Source organism: Ahaetulla prasina, chromosome 11 (genome assembly GCF_028640845.1).
Source record: "Ahaetulla prasina isolate Xishuangbanna chromosome 11, ASM2864084v1, whole genome shotgun sequence".
NCBI classification, from domain to species: Eukaryota; Metazoa; Chordata; class Lepidosauria; order Squamata; family Colubridae; genus Ahaetulla; species Ahaetulla prasina.
In genome coordinates this window covers 14,066,118-14,085,163 of record NC_080549.1, presented here as the reverse complement: position 1 = coordinate 14,085,163, position 19,046 = coordinate 14,066,118, and the positions used below count along the sequence as shown (strand labels likewise).

Sequence of the window (19,046 nt, the reverse complement as noted above, 5' to 3'; positions counted from 1 at the left end):
TCTTCTAAAAATAATGTCTTCTGCAGGACACATGTAGAAAAATATTTATCTGTCTCTCTTGCTTCGGAACAATTGATTTTCATTCTTTCCCCGCGTAACTTAGGACATCCAAAAACGAAAAGAAAAAAGAATTCACATAAACCTACCCCTGGGTTTTAAAGTCTGGACCGAAACAGATTTAGTAGCTTGGAAACTGCCCAGAGAAAGAGTTACTCACGCTACTCTCTGTATTATTTAAGTAGAAAAGCAGGAGGGATAGATTTTAGCTTAAGACTGAATTCGATCTTTGGATTGAAAAAGAAAAAAACTTTGCAAGGAAAAAAAACCATCCTGGGGAACTATTGTTTTTTCCCCCCATCTCCAGGTCAACAATGTATTCCTACAGATCTGGTTTGTTGGCTTGGGTTTTGGTCATAGAATAGAATAAGAATTCTTTATTGGCCAAGTGTGATTGGACACACAAGGAATTTGTCTTTGGTGTATATGCTCTCAGTGTACATAAGGAGAATAAAATATATTCATTGAGAACAAAAAAATACAACACTTAGCGATAGCCAAGGTTACCAATTAGCTATAAAATAGCACTAGGAAACAAATAAAAACAATATAATTGAAAGATACAAGTGACACGGTTATAGCAATAAGTGGGAAGAGATAGATACTAGTAAGGAAGAAAAGAATAATAGTAATACAGTCTTAGTAAATTATTTGACTGTTTTGGGAATTAGTTGTTAAGCAGAGTGATGGCATTTGGGAAAAAACTGTCCTTGTGTCTAATTGTTCTGATGTGCAGTGCTCTATAATGTCATTTTGAGGGTAGGAGTTGAAACAATTTATGTCCAGGATGCAAGAGGTCTGTAAATATTTTCACAGCCTTCTTTTTGACTCGTGCAGTATACAGATCCTCCATAGAAGGCAGGTTGGTAGCAGTTGTTTTTTCTGCAGTTCTAACTATCCTCTGAAGTCCGTGTCTGTCTTGTTGGATTGCAGAACCAAACCAGACAGTTATAAAGGTGCAGATGACAGACTCAATAATTTCTCTGTAGAACTGTTATCAGCAGTTTTGAGCTTTCTGAGTTGGCGCAGAAAGAACATTCTTTGTTGAGCTTTTGAGTCATGTTGTGGGAACCAAGGTGCCACTGTGATCAATTGGAGGAATCATGATAGAAAGTACGGTTTAAGGAGATCCAGGAGCCCATGCACCACGCATGCAACACCTCACCAGAGCTTTTTATCGCCCGCTGCTCTGTCTGTCACCCAACCAGCTTTCTCTCTTACCTGCTCTGTGCAAAGCCACCAACAAAGATCCTGTCTTCTCCATAACCACTGACGACCCCACAGGCTGCAACCGACGGTCTCCAGAGGTCCACCAAGCATGCACACTAGAAAACTCCCAATTGTTTCCCCCGGCAGCCCGCTTTTCAGCAACCTCCTGCCTTCCAATCTTGGCTTACAGCAACTGGGGAAAAATATCGGCCACCCTGCAGCCCGGTCCTAGATGGGTCACTCTCCCACCACTTGAGCCAGTGAACCCGGAGGGAGTTGTCCCTTTTGTTCCCCTGCCGGAGCCTGCTCCACGCCTCCTCCCCCACATTCAGCGGCCCCTGGCCGGAGACAGAGAGAGAGAGAGAGAGGAAATCGCCCGGACTTGGATATTTGAGTCAACTCCGGCTTGCTCATTGTCATTGCCTTGTCCCGTCTTCCTTCCTAGCGACAAGAGGGAAACCCGGCAGATTCTGAGCTGGCCAGAAAATCGGTCGTGATTTTGACTTTCCCAAGTTTTGGGAAACACCACGGTTTGAACCCCGGAAGCATTCTGGGCTAAAGTAGGGTGTTTACTTTGCATAGAAAAAAATAAATAAAGGACTATAAATAAATAAATGAATGAATAAATAAATAAACAAATAAATAAATAAATAAATAAATAAATAAATAAATAAATAAATAAATAAATAAATAAATAAAGGGGCGTGCATAAGAGCAGAAAAGTGCCTACCGTTCCTGTCCTATTGTTCCCTTCATTATATCAAATTAACATAGTTGTTGCATACTTTTACTTATGTGTACTTTTTTTTCTCTCATGATGGGTTATTGTTTATGTTGATGATTGTATATCCTGTTGTGACAAAATGAAATAAAAACAAAACAAAAAAACTCCAAGAAACCAGGCTTAATAGCAGGAACTATGAGAAGGATCTTGGCATCTTAGCGGACAACCAGTTCAATATGAGCCAGCAGTGTGCGGTGGCAGGCAAAAAAAGCCAATGCAATCCTAAACTGCATTAACAGAGGGATACAATCAAGATCAAGGGAGGTACTAATGCCACTCTATAAAGCTTTAGTAAGACCACACCTAGAATACTGCATCCAGTTTTGGTCTCCACGATACACGATAAAGGATGTGGAGACTCTAGAAAGAGTGCAGAGAAGAGCAACCAAAATGATTAGGGGAATGGAGGTTAAAACATACGATGAACAGTTGCAGGAACTGGGCATGGCTAGTCTGGTGAAGAGAAGGACCAGAGGAGACAGGATAGCCGTCTTCCAATATTTGAGGGGCTTCCATGGAGAGGAGGGGGTCAAGCTATTTTCCAAAGCACACAAAGGAATAATGGATGGAAACTGATCAAGGAGAGATTCAACCTGGAAATAAGGAGAAATTTTCTGACATTGAGAGCAATCAAGCCATGGAACAGAAGTTGCCTTTAGAAGTTGTAGGAGCTTCATCACTGGAGGCTTTCAAGAAGAGATTGGACAGCCATTTGTCAGAAATGGTATAGGGTCTCCTGCTTGGGCAGCGGGGGTGGACTAGATGATCTACAAGGTCCCTTCCAACTCTGTTAATCTGTATCTGTATCTAAATAGCACAAGATTGGAAGAAGCGGAGAGAAACAGGGCCTCTGTGGCTCAGACTGGTAAGATAGTCTATTATTAACACAGCTGCCTGCAATTACTGCAGGTTCAAGCCCCATCAGGCCCAAGGTTGACTCAGCCTTCCATCTTTTATAAAGTAGGAACTGTGAAGGTAATGGATACCCCCAAATGCTTCCTCTTTCCTCTCCAACCATGGGAGTCTACACACACACACACACAGAGAGAGAGAGAGAGAGAGAGAGAGAGAGAGAGAGCGCAGATTGGGTTAAATGTAGAATCAGGATTGTTCTCCAGAGGGAAGGAATTCAATTGCTGAAAACTTCTTTCTGGCAATCGGGGAGTTTAATCACTGCAAGGAAAACACCTCCCTGGAGCAAAGCCAATTCCTTGAGTGCTTAGTAATCATGCATGGCCCAAGGGCTCTTAGTGAAAATATGTCCTCCCCCCCCCTCCATTCCTATCTTTGCAGAAATGAATTTTGAGGTATGTGCCCAAGGCTATAGGTATTTCACAAAAAAAGCTGCAGAGCTACCAAAACAAGGACTGCCAAAGCACTTGGCGCTCTCTCTCTCTCTCTCTCTCTCTCTCTCTCTCTCTCTCTCTCTCTCTCTCTCTCTATATATATATATATATATATATATATATATATATATATATATATATATATATATATAAGCACGAAGCTGAAGCCTGAAGATGACGAATGAGACTTCGTCGAAACGTTGCCAAGACACTTCCAATTTTACACGGGAGAAAACCCGAACAACCAAAGACCTATATACAAACACCCGTGAAAACCTCAGAAAACATATATATATATATATATATATATATATATATATATATATATATATATATGTATGTATATATATGTATATATATATATACATATATACATATATATACATACATACATACATACATATATACATATATATATACATATATACATATATATATATATATATATATATATATATATATATATATATATATATATATATATATATATATATATATATATATTCAATCTCGCCTTCCTTCATGCCTTCAGATTGTTGGAAATCCTGATTCATTGCAACTCCCTTTCTTTCGTCTTCCGGGATTTCACTAGAAATGCCCTGAGCTACACCCCCCCCCCTTTTTTAAAGGCTTGTTTTCATCAGCCTTGAGGGCTAGAAACTTGATTTCTTTTTAATAGTGCGGAAATGCTCAGCAGAGCTTCTTAATCCCCGATCCTGTGCTTAAAAACTTATTGTGAAATGAACAAACTTCACATTCCGCTCCATTGAGAACTATACATATAAGAGGAATTTGGGAAAGGGGGAAAAAAATGTAGAAATGTTGGGGGGGCAGCACTCGGGGCTGAAGATAATGGTATGAATTCATTTGTCTTTTTTTTTTTCCCTCTCTTTTTCCTGTTTTCTTAGATGGAGACCCAACGTTCCTGGAATGCTGCATCCCAACAGAGCATCGCTGCAAAGTTGGGACTCAAACAAAATCAAATTAGGAGACAAAAAAAAAAGAAGACGAAGAAGACGAAGAAGAAGAAACCACATTGAAAACCCTGCTTCTCCTTCTCAGTCCCTGGCCATCTGCAAAGGGTCCCTGCCACACCCTTCATTCCTAAAAGATAAAGGTAAAGATTTCTCCTCCCCTTCCTGGATTACTGCCTTGTCGTGGCGAGGGGGCTTACGTAGCTCAATGAAGCTATGAGCTATGCCATGCAGGGACACCCAAGACGGACAGGTCATAGCAGAGAGCTCTGACAAAATGTGATCCACTGGAGAAGGAAATGGCAACCATCTCCAGTATCTTTGCCATGAAAACCCCATGGACAGTATAAAAAGGAAAAAACATATGACGCTGGAAGATGAGCCCCTCAAGTCGGAAGGTGCTACTGGGGAAGAGTGGAGGGCTGGCACTAGTAGCGCCAGAAAGAATGAAGCGATTGGGCCAAAGCCGAAAGGACGCTCAGCTGTGGGTGTATCTGGTGGTGAAAGGAAAGTCCGATGCTGTAATGGTTTTCCCAGTTGCAATGTATGGCTGGGAAGGCTGGACCGTAAGGAAGGCTGAGCGCCAAAGAATGGAGGCCTTTGAACTCTGGTGCTGGAGAAGACTCCTGCGAGTCCCTTGGACTGCAAGGCGATCAAACCGGTCAGTCCTAGAGGAGATCAACCCTGACTGCTCTTTAGAAGGCCAGATCCTGAAGATGAAACTGAAATACTTTGGCCACCTAATGAGAAGGAAGGACTCACTGGAGAAGAGATTGAGGGTAAAAGAAGAACGGGACGACAGAGAATGATGTGGCTGGATGGAGTCACTGAAGCAGAGGATGATAGAGGACAGGAAAGCCTGGAGGAACGTTGTCCATGGGGTTGCGATGGGTCGGACACGACTTCGCAGCTAACAACAACAAAGATTTCTCCTATCCATTCGTTTCCGACTTTAGAGCATAGTGCTCATCTCCCTTTCTTGGTCGAGGGAACCAGCGTTGTCCGAAGACAATTTCGTCGGGACATGTAACCAGCATGGTTATACGGAAAAGGCGCATGGAACGTTGTTGCCTTACCACCAAAAGTGGTACCTATTTATCTACTCGCATTTGCCTGCTTTTTTTTTTTTTGTTTACATTTATACCCCACCCTTCTCCGAAGACTCAGGGCGGCTTACAATGTATAAGGCAATAGTCTCATTCTATTTGTATATATATATATATATTTTATAAAGTCAACTTATTGCCCCCCCAACAATCTGGGTCCTCATTTTACCTACCTTATAAAGGGTGGAAGGCTGAGTCAACCTTGGGCCGGGCTCGAACCTGCAGTAATTGCAGGCTTTGTGTTCTAATAACAGGCTTCTCTATTGCCTGAGCTATCCCGGCCCTTTTGAGCCACTAGGTGGGAAGGAGCTAGAAGAAAGGTACGGGAGCTCACTCAGTCTTGCACTGTGCTCAGGTCTCAAACCCGGGCTCTCATCTCTCTGGCTGACAAGTTCAGCATCTTTAACCATCATGCCTAAGTCCCATGAAATTAAAAGAAGGACAGCCCTCCAACTTTCCCCACGGAAGGAAGGGCTTGTGCAATTCCTTGGCACGGGAAGCCAACTGTGGCACCTCCAAAGCCAACCGATTCCTCTCTTCAAGCCTGAACAAAGCAGAGAAAGGAGATCAAAATTCTTTGGCTCCGGGGATTCAAAAGGATGCTGGAATCCCTCTATCCTGGGTTCTCTGTCTTGCATAAAAAGGTAAAGGTTCCACTTGTATACATGTTCTGGTCGTTCCCGACTCTAGGGGGTGGTGCTCATCTCCGTTTCAAAGCCGAAGAGCCAGTGCTGTCCAAAGACGTCTCCATGGTCATGTGGCTGGCATGACTCAATGCCAAAGGCGCATGGAACACTGTTACCGTCCCACCAAAGGTGGTCCCTATTTCTCTACTTGCATTTTTTACCTGCTTTCGAACTGCTAGGTTGGCAGAAGCCGGGACAAGTCACGGGAGCTCGCCCCGTTACGCGGCACGAGGGATTTGAACTGCTGAACTGCTGACCTTTTCAATCGACAAGCTCAGCGTCTTAGCCACTAGGCCACCATGTCCCCCTGTCCTGCATAGAAACACCTTAGAACAGAGGCACCCAGCCTTGGCAACTTTAAGACTGGTGGACTTCAAGTCCCAGAATTCCACAGCCAGCCAGTCAGCCGGCAGGACCTGAAGTCCACCAGTCTTAAAATTGCCAAGGATGGACGTTCCTGCATTAGAAGTTGAAAACCAAACTGAATCAACTTCCGGACATCGATGGCTTTTTTTTTTTTTTTAAAGGGAAGGAGGAATGGAATCTTTTGCATCTTTTCTGATTCAACAACATGCAAATATTTTTTTTTCCCCATAGCCTGGCTGGTTTTTCCAGCTCTTTCTCTCCCCCTCACCCCAGTGGTGGCTTAAGCTCCACTCCCCCTCACCTGCACTGCAGGAGGCAGGTAGGAAAAATAAACAGCCAGCCTCTCCCCTCCTCAAATCGACAGCCAATCGGCTGGAACATCACTTCTGACATCCTCCTCGCACAACACCTTGCGATTTGCTGCCTCTGCCTGCTAATTAGCAGGCTAAAAGCAATCATCCGGGCACCATGGCAACAGCTTCCAGAATCTCCCACCCACCCACCTACCCACCAATGCCTTTCCGATGAGTTTTGTTTCCAAAAGAAGCTTCTTAAAGGCCCCGCCCCGGCTCAGAGATGGAAGGAAACAAAAGGGAGGAAGGTGGGTGATTGATTGAGGGTGTGAAGTTCATTTCTGATTAAGGCCAATTCTGTTCTTTTTAGGATCGTTTGGTGGCTGCAGAGTTGGAGTGGAATTTCAATTGGAAGCATTTGGGGATTAAATTTTGATCATCGGCAGTTTCAGAGGAATGCGAGGTCACATAAAATGGAAGCTCTTGGACTTCTAGTTTTCATAGGTCCTGGTCAGATGGTGGATTTCCTCCCGTAGAGGTGCAATATTTGTTTTCTGAGGTTTTCACGGGTGTTTGTATATAGGTCTTTGGTTGTTCGGGTTTTCTCCGTGTAAAATTGAAGTGTCTTGGCGACGTTTCGACGAAGTCTCATTCGTCATCTTCAGGCTTCAACCGTGCTTCTGGGAGCAATGTGTGATCGCAGCTGTTTCTTCCTTTTAACTGCTAGTGGGGTTTGAACTGATTGGGTGGGAGCTTGGCTGTGCTCTGATTGGATGGGGTTTTCTGTGCTCTGATTGGCTGGGGGTGTGTCCTGTGTTGGTGGGGGCTTGGTTGTGCTCAGTCTAATCTGTGCTGCAGGGGGATTTGAGCTGGTGAGCTGCACTGCTGCTGTTTGGCTTCGTGTTCGTGGTCGTGCTACATCTTCGTAGTGGGTGTCAGTCTGCTGCATGTATGGATTGGAGGGGTTTGAAGTGGCTAATGTTGCAGCTGCGGTCTGGCTTCTGGTCCTTGGTCGTGCTTCCTGATCAGTGTGGGTTTGGGTGTGCTTTCTGGGTGGATGTGTGGTGGTGACATCCTGTGTGGACCTCGTGAGTGTGGGTCTGGTGTCATTCCTCGTGTTAGGGACACGTTTGTCAATAAGGGCAGGTTTCCAAATGGCTGGTAGGCGGGAGGTATCATCTCGTTTGTTCATGCTGTGTGGGCGTTTTTCTATCTCGATGGCTTCTCTGATTATTCTGTTGTTAAAGTGTTCAGTTTTGGCGATAGTTCTGGTCTTTTTAAAGTCAATATCGTGTCCTGTGACTTTAAAGTGTTGGACCAGGAAGAAGTTGGTTCCTCTTTTTTGAATGAGTTCTTGTGTTCTTCAATGCGTGCACTTATTCTTCTGTTGGTTTGTCCAATGTATGTGGTGGGGCAGGCGGTGCATGGGATTTCATATACTCCTTGATTTTCTAACTCAATTTTGTCTTTGGGGTTTCTTAGGATGGTGGATATTTTTGGTTTGTGCAGAATGCTGTCTTGATGTTATGTTTGTGGAGGATCTTGCTGATTCTGTCTGTGGTGCCTTTTATATATGGGAGGAGGGCTGTGCCATTTTCTTGCTCTCTGTCTTGGGTTTTAGTGGGGGTTCTTTTGGATTAGTTTGGTAATCTTATTTCTCTGGAATCCATTGGATGTTAGTACGTTTGTGAGAGTGTGTAGTTCGGTATTTAGGTGTTGTTCGTCAGCTAAGCATTTTGTTCTAGAGATGAGTGTCTTGGCTACGGAGTTGATCTGTGCTGGGTGGTGGTGTGAGAGTGCATGCAGATAGCGGTTTGTGTGTGTTTTCTTCTGGTAGATGGTGTGTCCTAGGGAGCCATTGGGTTTCTTGTAGACTAAGACATCTAGGAAGGGAAGTTGGTTGTTAACTTCTGTTTCCATGGTGAACTGTATTTTGGGGTGTAGGCTATTGAGGTGTGTGAGGAAGTTTTCAAGTTTTTCTTTCCCGTGTGGCCAGATTATGAAGGTGTCGTCTACGTATCTGAGCCAGAGTTTGGGTTTGTGATCAGATTTTTCTAGTGCTTGGGTTTCAAAGTGTTCCATGTAGAGGTTGGCAATGACAGGTGAGAGGGGTGATCCCATGGGTGCGCCTTCTATTTGTTTGTATTTTTGTCCGTTATAGATGTTAGCACAGCCAAGCTCCCACCCAATCAGTTCAAACCCCCACTAGCAGTTAAAAGGAAGAAACAGCTGCGATCACACATTGCTCCCAGAAGCACGAAGCTGAAGCCTGAAGATGACGAATGAGACTTCAGAAACGTCGCCAAGACACTTCTAATTTTACACGGAGAAAACCCGAACAACCAAAGACCTATATATATATATATATATATATATATATATATATATATATATATATATATATATATATATATATATATATATATATATATATTCAATCTCGCCTTCCTTCATGCCTTCAGATTGTTGGAAATCCTGATTCATTGCAACTCCCTTTCTTTCGTCTTCCGGGATTTCACTAGAAATGCCCTGAGCTACCCCCCCCCTTTTTTAAAGGCTTGTTTTCATCAGCCTTGAGGGCTAGAAACTTGATTTCTTTTTAATAGTGCGGAAATGCTCAGCAGAGCTTCTTAATCCCCGATCCTGTGCTTAAAAACTTATTGTGAAATGAACAAACTTCACATTCCGCTCCATTGAGAACTATACATATAAGAGGAATTTGGGAAAGGGGGAAAAAAAATGTAGAAATGTTGGGGGGGCAGCACTCGGGGCTGAAGATAATGGTATGAATTCATTTGTCTTTTTTTTTTTTCCCTCTCTTTTTCCTGTTTTCTTAGATGGAGACCCAACGTCCCTGGAATGCTGCATCCCAACAGAGCATCGCTGCAAAGTTGGGACTCAAACAAAATCAAATTAGGAGACAAAAAAAAAAGAAGACGAAGAAGACGAAGAAGAAGAAACCACATTGCAAACCCTGCTTCTCCTTCTCAGTCCCTGGCCATCTGCAAAGGGGCCCTGCCACACCCTTCATTCCTAAAAGATAAAGGTAAAGATTTCTCCTCCCCTTCCTGGATTACTGCCTTGTCGTGGCGAGGGGGCTTACGTAGCTCAATGAAGCTATGAGCTATGCCATGCAGGGACACCCAAGACGGACAGGTCATAGCAGAGAGCTCTGACAAAATGTGATCCACTGGAGAAGGAAATGGCAACCATCTCCAGTATCTTTGCCATGAAAACCCCATGGACAGTATAAAAAGGAAAAAACATATGACGCTGGAAGATGAGCCCCTCAAGTCGGAAGGTGCTACTGGGGAAGAGCGGAGGGCTGGCACTAGTAGCGCCAGAAAGAATGAAGCGATTGGGCCAAAGCCGAAAGGACGCTCAGCTGTGGGTGTATCTGGTGGTGAAAGGAAAGTCCGATGCTGTAATGGTTTTCCCAGTTGCAATGTATGGCTGGGAAGGCTGGACCGTAAGGAAGGCTGAGCGCCAAAGAATGGAGGCCTTTGAACTCTGGTGCTGGAGAAGACTCCTGCGAGTCCCTTGGACTGCAAGGCGATCAAACTGGTCAGTCCTAGAGGAGATCAACCCTGACTGCTCTTTAGAAGGCCAGATCCTGAAGATGAAACTGAAATACTTTGGCCACCTAATGAGAAAGAAGGACTCACTGGAGAAGAGATTGAGGGTAAAAGAAGAACGGGACGACAGAGAATGATGTGGCTGGATGGAGTCACTGAAGCAGAGGATGATAGAGGACAGGAAAGCCTAGAGGAACGTTGTCCATGGGGTTGCGATGGGTCGGACACGACTTCGCAGCTAACAACAACAAAGATTTCTCCTATCCATTCGTTTCCGACTTTAGAGCATAGTGCTCATCTCCCTTTCTTGGTCGAGGGAACCAGCGTTGTCCGAAGACAATTTCGTCGGGACATGTAACCAGCATGGTTATACGGAAAAGGCGCATGGAACGTTGTTGCCTTACCACCAAAAGTGGTACCTATTTATCTACTCGCATTTGCCTGCTTTTTTTTTTTTTTGTTTACATTTATACCCCACCCTTCTCCGAAGACTCAGGGCGGCTTACAATGTATAAGGCAATAGTCTCATTCTATTTGTATATATATATATATTTTTACAAAGTCAACTTATTGCCCCCCCAACAATCTGGGTCCTCATTTTACCTACCTTATAAAGGGTGGAAGGCTGAGTCAACCTTGGGCCGGGCTCGAACCTGCAGTAATTGCAGGCTTTGTGTTCTAATAACAGGCTTCTCTATTGCCTGAGCTATCCCGGCCCTTTTGAGCCACTCAACACAATGAAGTGTAAGCTAACAACACTAGCTAAACAGCAAACAACATATTGGTTGCTGAATTAAGCCATTTTCTGCATTCACAAAATATATTGAGCCATAAATTTACCAAACAAGTTTAGGGCAACGTATTAAGCCTTGAACCATTCCAGAAAATTGGAATCAGATATTCTTTATTATCTGCCAAGTGGGATTGGACGCACAAGGAATTTTGTCTCCGGTGCATAAACTCTCAGTGTACCTACAGATAAATGTCAAGTCATAGATCATAAATCGTAAGATACTATCATAAACCATAGGATGCAAACAAGTGATAAAGCCTAAGGAACCAACAGGAGGGAGATGAAAAGATGAGACAGAAGAGAAGAAAAAACATATTTCTTCTCAAAACACATAACTTTCTCCAAATACAAAAGGAAAAAAAACCCTTCCTCCTTCATTTTAACCACTATTACCATACTATTTCTCCCGACACAAAGAGATGCTAGATGGAACAATGATATCCTGGCAGGAAATCCTCACATCTATTTGGAATAAGGAGCTAGAACCGTGATGGCAAACCTATGGCATGTGTACCAGATGTGCCATGCAGAGCCCTCGCTGTGGGTATGCGCGCCATCACCAACTGCCCTTCCGGGTTCTGTCATGCACATGCGCAGCAGCCAGCTGCTCTTTTCTGGGTTCCGGCGCACACATGTGCATCGGCCAGCTGGACCAGCTGTCCAGAGTGCATGCGCGCCCTGGAACCAGGAAGACAGCAGCTGGCTAGTGTACATGCGTGCTGGACCTTCTCTCTTCCCGGTTCCGATGCTCCGATGCTCCAGTGCACGCATGCGTGCTTGTTCGGCACTCGGTGCCGAAAAGGTTAGTAGCCACCGAGCTAGAATCTGCAGTAACTCTTCCTGTTCCAACAGATTTCAAGACTGAAGATTGCAAAAGATCTAACGTATTTCACTACAGGCCGTCCTTGACTTGCGACCATTCGTTTAACAATGGTTTGAAGTTACCGTGGGCCTCAGAGAAAGTGATTTAGGACCTCTAAGTTGAAATGATCACACTATCACACCACCTTCGCAGACACCCGGTCGCGATTCAGGTGTTTTTGGCAACTGACAGGCATCCTACCGCCATCTGATCATGGTTTGCAACCTTCCCAGCCAGTTTCCAAAAAAAGCAGTCGACTGGTAAAGCTAGGGTTGGCTTGATGACCACGCGAGTCACTTAATGAGCAGGGATCTGCTTAACAAGCGTGATGAAAAATGATCATAAACATTGGATCCGCTTATGGGATGACTTCCTCAACGACTTCGTCGCTTAGCAACCAAAATTCCACTCCAAAACGGTGGTGGTCGGAAGCCGAGGATTAGCGGTACATGACCTTCCTAGCATCAGGTAAAGAGAAACGGTTATTTTCAAACACCCTTAAAAGGGGGGGGAGAAATTGCAAATGGAGGGACCAGCAGGGGATCACAGCAGTTAAGCTGAGCTGAGTTTGGAGAATATTTGAATGGGGAACCTCAAGGAAAAGCTCAGAGCCGTAGGCTAAGCAGGAAAGTCAAAGAGAAAAAACGTTGTGGATAAAGCATCCTTCTTTTTGTGTGGCAGACAAAACAACAACAACAATAACAACAACAACAACATGGCTACGTTCACGAAATGATCAAGGCTCATCTTGAAGGAGACTTGTCCTATTCCATAAAGCAAGGCAGGGATAAGATTAAACCCAACTCAGCTCTCCAGTTGGCACATCAACTGCCTTTTTCCTTGCTACAAGGTTGAACTTATTCTGATGTACATTCCAGGGACTGCCACTGGATTTAATTCCCATCATATGTATCCCCTTAGCCAGTTTGGTGTAAGGGTTGAAAGCACCAGGCTAGAAACTGGGAGGCTGTGAGTTCTAGTTTCACCTTTGGCCCAAAGCCAAATAGGTGACCTTGGGCCAGTCACTTTCTCTCAGCCCTAGGAAGGAGGCAATAGCAAACCACTTCAGGGGAAAGAACCTTGCCATGGAAACTACAGGGATATGTCTATAGGCAGTCTCCAAATATCAGACACAATTGAATGGGATAAATAAAATATTTAACATGGCTTTAATGAGCTGTGTAGCCCCCCCCAAAAAAGGGACCGGTACTTAAATATGTATAAAATAATCACTTTTCCTATTGAAAGTATGATGAGACTCTCAACCGGTTCACTCCTTCCAGACAAGAAGGATGGAGGCAGTTATGCAGATTAGCTCTGCAGGGTATCAGTTTAAAAAAAATAAAACCAGAACGTGGGGTGTGAACATCTTCCCAATTCTTTTCTACGCTTTAGAAGTCTATAAGAATGCAAAAACGCAGGCATAACACAACAGATGGGCCAGCTTCAGGACACAATGTGTTCCCGTTTTACGGCTGCAGGGTGTGATTATTTTCAGGCATCTTGGAAGGGCAAAGAACACGCCAATCTCTGCTTCTTAAATTGAAACTCCTATCGCTGCATTCACATAACATGTTAAGGAAGAAGACCAGTAAACCGTGATGCAATAGCCCAGACTTTCTGGATTTGCCATGCAATAGCCCCAGAGCTTCTGGATTTGCAATGCAATAGCCCCATAGTTTGTGGATTTGCAATGCAATCATCCCAGAGTTTCTGGATTTGCGATGCAATAGCCCCAGAATTTCTGGATTCGCAATGCAATCGCCCCATAGTTTCTGGATTTGTACTGCAGTCATCCCAGAGTTTCTGGATTTGCAATGCAATCACCCCAGAAATTCTGGATTCGCAATGCAATCGCCCCAGAGTTTCTGGATTTGCCATGCAATCGCCCCAGAGTTTCTAGATTTGCTCATCACCTTTTAAAGCTAGCAAACCCAGCTATTGCATCCGGTTAGGATTGTATCCTGGTGGATCCCAAGTAGTACATCCCAGGGACCATTTGGCCTGGAGGAAAGAGAGAATTCCGGAAAAGCATCCAGGGAAACAAAGGGTTAATTTCCTTTTCTTCTCCCACCCCCCACCTCTTCTCCTTTCCTTTCCATCACCTCCTCTCTGTAGCTAAGAGCCCTGGTCCCCAATTTGCCTTCAGGCCCTCAAAGGGGCAACCTCCTTTTTTCAGCATCCTTCTCCTGACCTTCTTCCTAAGGGCACAAAAGCTTTTCAAAGGCGGTCAAAAACCATCCTGGAGCTCCTGCGTTTGGACATTCGCTAGCTGGCCGGGATTTCGGGTTGGGTGGGTGAGGGGGGTGGATGGGAGAGAAACAGGGAGGGGTAAATATACCTTGGCAGGGGGCAGCGCTGTAAAAGCCGGCAGGTGCGAGGTTTAACCAACCCAACCTCCCCCGCCAATCCCATTCTTGACCCGGTTCTTGTGAACGTGGGAAGCGGCTTTCGAGCCCCCAGCCTTCCGCGAAACCCGGGCTCGAACTTCCGACGGCCGGGAAAGTCTCTCTTCCTTCCCTCCCTCCCTCCCTCCGCCTCGGAGGGAAGAAAAGAACCACGGCGGCCCTTTCCCAAGCTGGGCAAGTCGGATGATGGGAATTGTAGTCGCACACAAAAACACACACACACACACACATTCGCAAAGATCCAGGTGGCTCGGCAAAAGGTTGAAGGCAGGTTCTCTACTCTTCGTCCCCCCCCTCCCCGCCAACACCTTTCCGACTCTACCTGTTGGGGGCTCCGCCGGCGAGGAAGAGGAGGAGGAAGGCGAGACGGCGGCGGTCCGCTGGGGCCGCTTCCCGCGCGGCGTTTTCCCCAGCATCACCGGCGGGGAGTTGCCCATGTTGGCCGCGCGATGCTCCCGCTGCTGCTGCGGCTGCTGCTGTTATTGCGGCGGCGGCGGCGGCGGTGGTGCTGGAGGAAAGCCGTGGAGCATCGCCGCCGAGCTTTTCGGTCCGGAGCTTGGAGCCGAGCGACCTCCGTCGGGGCCCCGCCGCCGAGCTGCTGCCCAGCTCCCCGCCGCCGGATTCGCCGCCGCCGCATCGCCGTCGCTCCTTTGCCCCCGCCCCGCAGGCAGGCGGGCCGGGAACGAACCACGGGGGGGTGGGTGGAGGGATGGGGTTGGGTTGGGGGTGTGGAGAGGGATCTCCTCCGGCCCCACCCCTCCTCGAGAGCGGACACGCGCAGGGAAAAGCGGGGACGAGCGCCCGCACCCGGGACCGGCTGCAGACGCCTGAAAAAAGAGGGCTGCGGAGCGCGTGCAGAGCGCTTTTCCTTTTCCCGCCGCCCCCACCCCACCCACCCTGCTTCTTCCCACGCGGGGCGGCTCCGGTGGGAGAAATCCGAAGGGAGTGGGTGGGTGCTGTCGTCCCGGGTGGGTGACCGCCACGGAGTGGCCATCACCTTCGGGGGCAGCCAAGGATGGCGACGGCAGAAGTGCACCTGCGTGCCTACCGTCCCTGTCCTAACGTTTCCTTTTTACTCTTACTCTTTTTGTGTATCCAAATTATGTTGATGCTTTTACTTGTTATCTTATCTATGATTGATTGATTGATTGATTGCATGAATGAATCAATCAATAACCAACCAACCAATCAATCAATAACCAATCAATCAATCAATCAAGAAGGGCCTCTGTGGCTCAGACTGCTGAGACAGTCTGTTATTAACACAGCTACCTGCAATTACTGCAGGTTCAAGTCCCACCAGGCCCAAGGTTGACTCAGCCTTCCATCCTTTATAAGGTAGGTAAAATGAGGACCCAGATTGTTGGGGGCAATAAGTTGACTTTGTATATAAATATACAAATAGGATGAAGACTATTGCTAACATAGTATAAGCCGCCCTGAGTCTTCGGAGAAGGGCAGGATATAAATGCAAATAAAAAAAATAAAAAAATAAAAAATAACCAACCAACTAACTAACCAACCAACCAACCAACCAGCACCTGGATTCAATGCACCCACTCAGACCATATCCAGATGCCCTAAGAGTTCCCTGGTGGGGCTTGGAGGTGGGAAGAGAGGGGGGGTGTTAGATTGGAAGTAGACACACACACACACACACACGAGCCGCGAGGAAGAGGAGGAGGAAGGCGAGACGGCGGCGGTCCGCTGGGGCCGCTTCCCGCGCGGCGTTTTCCCCAGCATCACCGGCGGGAGTTGCCCATGTTGGCCGCGCGATGCTCCCGCTGCTGCTGCGGCTGCTGCTGTTATTGCGGCGGCGGCGGCGGCGGTGGTGCTGGAGGAAAGCCGTGGAGCATCGCCGCCGAGCTTTTCGGTCCGGAGCTTGGAGCCGAGCGACCTCCGTCGGGGCCCCGCCGCCGAGCTGCTGCCCAGCTCCCGCCGCCGGATTCGCCGCCGCCGCATCGCCGTCGCCTTTGCCCCCGCCCCGCAGGCAGGCGGGCCGGGAACGAACCACGGGGGGGTGGGTGGAGGGATGGGGTTGGGTTGGGGGTGTGGAGAGGGATCTCCTCCGGCCCCACCCCTCCTCGAGAGCGGACACGCGCAGGGAAAAGCGGGGACGAGCGCCCGCACCCGGGACCGGCTGCAGACGCCTGAAAAAAGAGGGCTGCGGAGCGCGTGCAGAGCGCTTTTCCTTTTCCCGCCGCCCCCACCCCACCCACCCTGCTTCTTCCCACGCGGGGCGGCTCCGGTGGGAGAAATCCGAAGGGAGTGGGTGGGTGCTGTCGTCCCGGGTGGGTGACCCCCACGGAGTGGCCATCACCTTCGGGGGCAGCCAAGGATGGCGACGGCAGAAGTGCACCTGCGTGCCTACCGTCCCTGTCCTAACGTTTCCTTTTTACTCTTACTCTTTTTGTGTATCCAAATTATGTTGATGCTTTTACTTGTTATCTTATCTATGATTGATTGATTGATTGATTGCATGAATGAATGAATCAATCAATCAATAACCAACCAACCAATCAATCAATAACCAATCAATCAATCAATCAAGAAGGGCCTCTGTGGCTCAGACTGCTGAGACAGTCTGTTATTAACACAGCTACCTGCAATTACTGCAGGTTCAAGTCCCACCAGGCCCAAGGTTGACTCAGCCTTCCATCCTTTATAAGGTAGGTAAAATGAGGACCCAGATTGTTGGGGGCAATAAGTTGACTTTGTATATAAATATACAAATAGGATGAAGACTATTGCTAACATAGTATAAGCCGCCCTGAGTCTTCGGAGAAGGGCAGGATATAAATGCAAATAAAAAAAATAAAAAAATAAAAAATAACCAACCAACTAACTAACCAACCAACCAACCAACCAGCACCTGGATTCAATGCACCCACTCAGACCATATCCAGATGCCCTAAGAGTTCCCTGGTGGGGCTTGGAGGTGGGAAGAGAGGGGGGGTGTTAGATTGGAAGTAGACACACACACACACACACACGAGCCGCGAGGGGAAAGAATTCTCCCCCTCCCCCCAGCCTTCCTCACTAATCGCAGTTATATATCTATATGCTGCTTTACAGCCGTCTCTAAGCGGTTTACAAAGTCAGATTCTTGCTCCCCCCCACAAACGATTCTAGGTCCTCCTTTCACTGACCTGAGAAAGATGGAAGGCTTAGTTCAGTAGTGATAGCACTTAGACTTATCTACCGCTTCACGGTGCTTTTACAGCCCCTCTCTAAGCGGTTTACAGAATCAGCCTATAACGGCCCCCTCCCCCCCAACAATCTGGGTCCTCATTTGACCAACTTTGGAAGGAAGGAAGGCTTAGTCAACCTCCAACCTTCAACCGGTCAGGATTGAACTGCTGGCAGTGGCCAGAGTTAGCCTGTAATACTGCATTGTAACCAGGAGGGAGGGAGAGAGGGAGGGAGGGAGGGAGGAAGGAAGGAAGGGCAATAGCAATAGCACTTAGATTCTGGGCCCACCGGAGGTCAGGAAAAGGCTGTTTCCAGCCTCTGGAAGGCCTCTGGGGAGGGGAGGCCATTTTCGCCCTCCCTAGGCTCCTAGAAAGGCTCTGGAGCCTGGGGAGAGCAAAAAACAGGTCTATCGGGCCCACCATGCCAAAAGCAGGGGGAGCCGGGGGGCGTCTTACGCACATGCACGGGTGAGTGTGTGGGGCGCATAGAATTATGGGTGTAGGCACGCGCGCACATGGCCCTCCCTGCACTCCCCCCGCTTTTGGCACGCGATGGCAAAAAAGTTAGCCATCCCTGTCCTAGAGGTTCTTGCAAATTGGCTCAGCTCCAGCCTCAAGTGACTTTGCAGGAAGTCGTGGCGAGAAGCTGAAACTTCTTCCAAAGACCGGGGAACTAAAAGCAAACTAATGAGCCCAAGAATCAATCTTGCAGGCCAGCAATCCATTAAGGCAGAGGTGTCCAAACTTGGCAACTTTAAGACTCCCAGAATTCTGGCTGAAGAATTCTGGGAGTTGAAGTCCACTAGTTTTAAAAGTTGCCAAATTTGGACACCTCTGCATTAAGGAAACACTTCTCAGTTGGGCGGGGGACACATTATCCTGACATGGAGACGGTGCTGGGTTCAACAACCCCCAAGCTTTGGTCTTCTTCCAATGAACAGGAAGAATCAGGCAGGTATAATGGTTAAGATGCTACCCCAGTGTTTCAATGTACAATGGCTGGACTTCAACTCCCAGAATTCCCCAACCAACCTTGCTAAGCTAGGAAGTTCTGGGAGTTGAAGTCCACCCATCTTCAAAGTTGCTGTTATGTCTTGCCCGCTCTCACCGCAGCTGGGGTCTGCTTATCTGCTTCCGAACGCTGAAGAATGTCCTCCCGGCCCCAGCCCTGGCTCCATGCCCAGACAGGCTGAGGAGGGGGCATCTCCCGGCCCCAGCCCTGGCTCCATGCCCAAGCAGGCTGCAGAGGAGGGAGCACCCCCCGGCCCCAGCCCTGGCTCCATGCCCAGGCAAACGGAGCAGCTAGACCCCTCCCCCTCCTCCACAGCATGTGAGCCTGAGGAGAGTTTATTTCCAACAGCTGCTGATTGGAGTGGCCCTCGCATCAGAAGACTGG

The 19,046-nt window shown here is 47.3% G+C and overlaps 1 protein-coding gene across 5 annotated transcripts in view; it reads right to left on the bottom strand.

Moving 5' to 3' along the window:
- NHSL2 (NHS like 2) overlaps positions 1-19,046 on the bottom strand; it is a 133,574-nt gene that overhangs the window by 63,291 nt on the left and 51,237 nt on the right. The window contains exon 1 of one of the 5 annotated variants that reach the window (XM_058196556.1): positions 14,782-15,032. The exons of 3 other annotated variants lie outside the window; for them this stretch is intronic. In XM_058196556.1, coding sequence (XP_058052539.1) covers positions 14,782-14,896 — 115 coding nt within the window. In that variant the 5' untranslated portion in view covers positions 14,897-15,032. Of the gene's footprint in view, positions 1-1,278; positions 1,503-14,781; positions 15,033-19,046 lie in introns of those variants that run through there. One more of the 5 variants, XM_058196557.1, reaches the window with a different exon arrangement.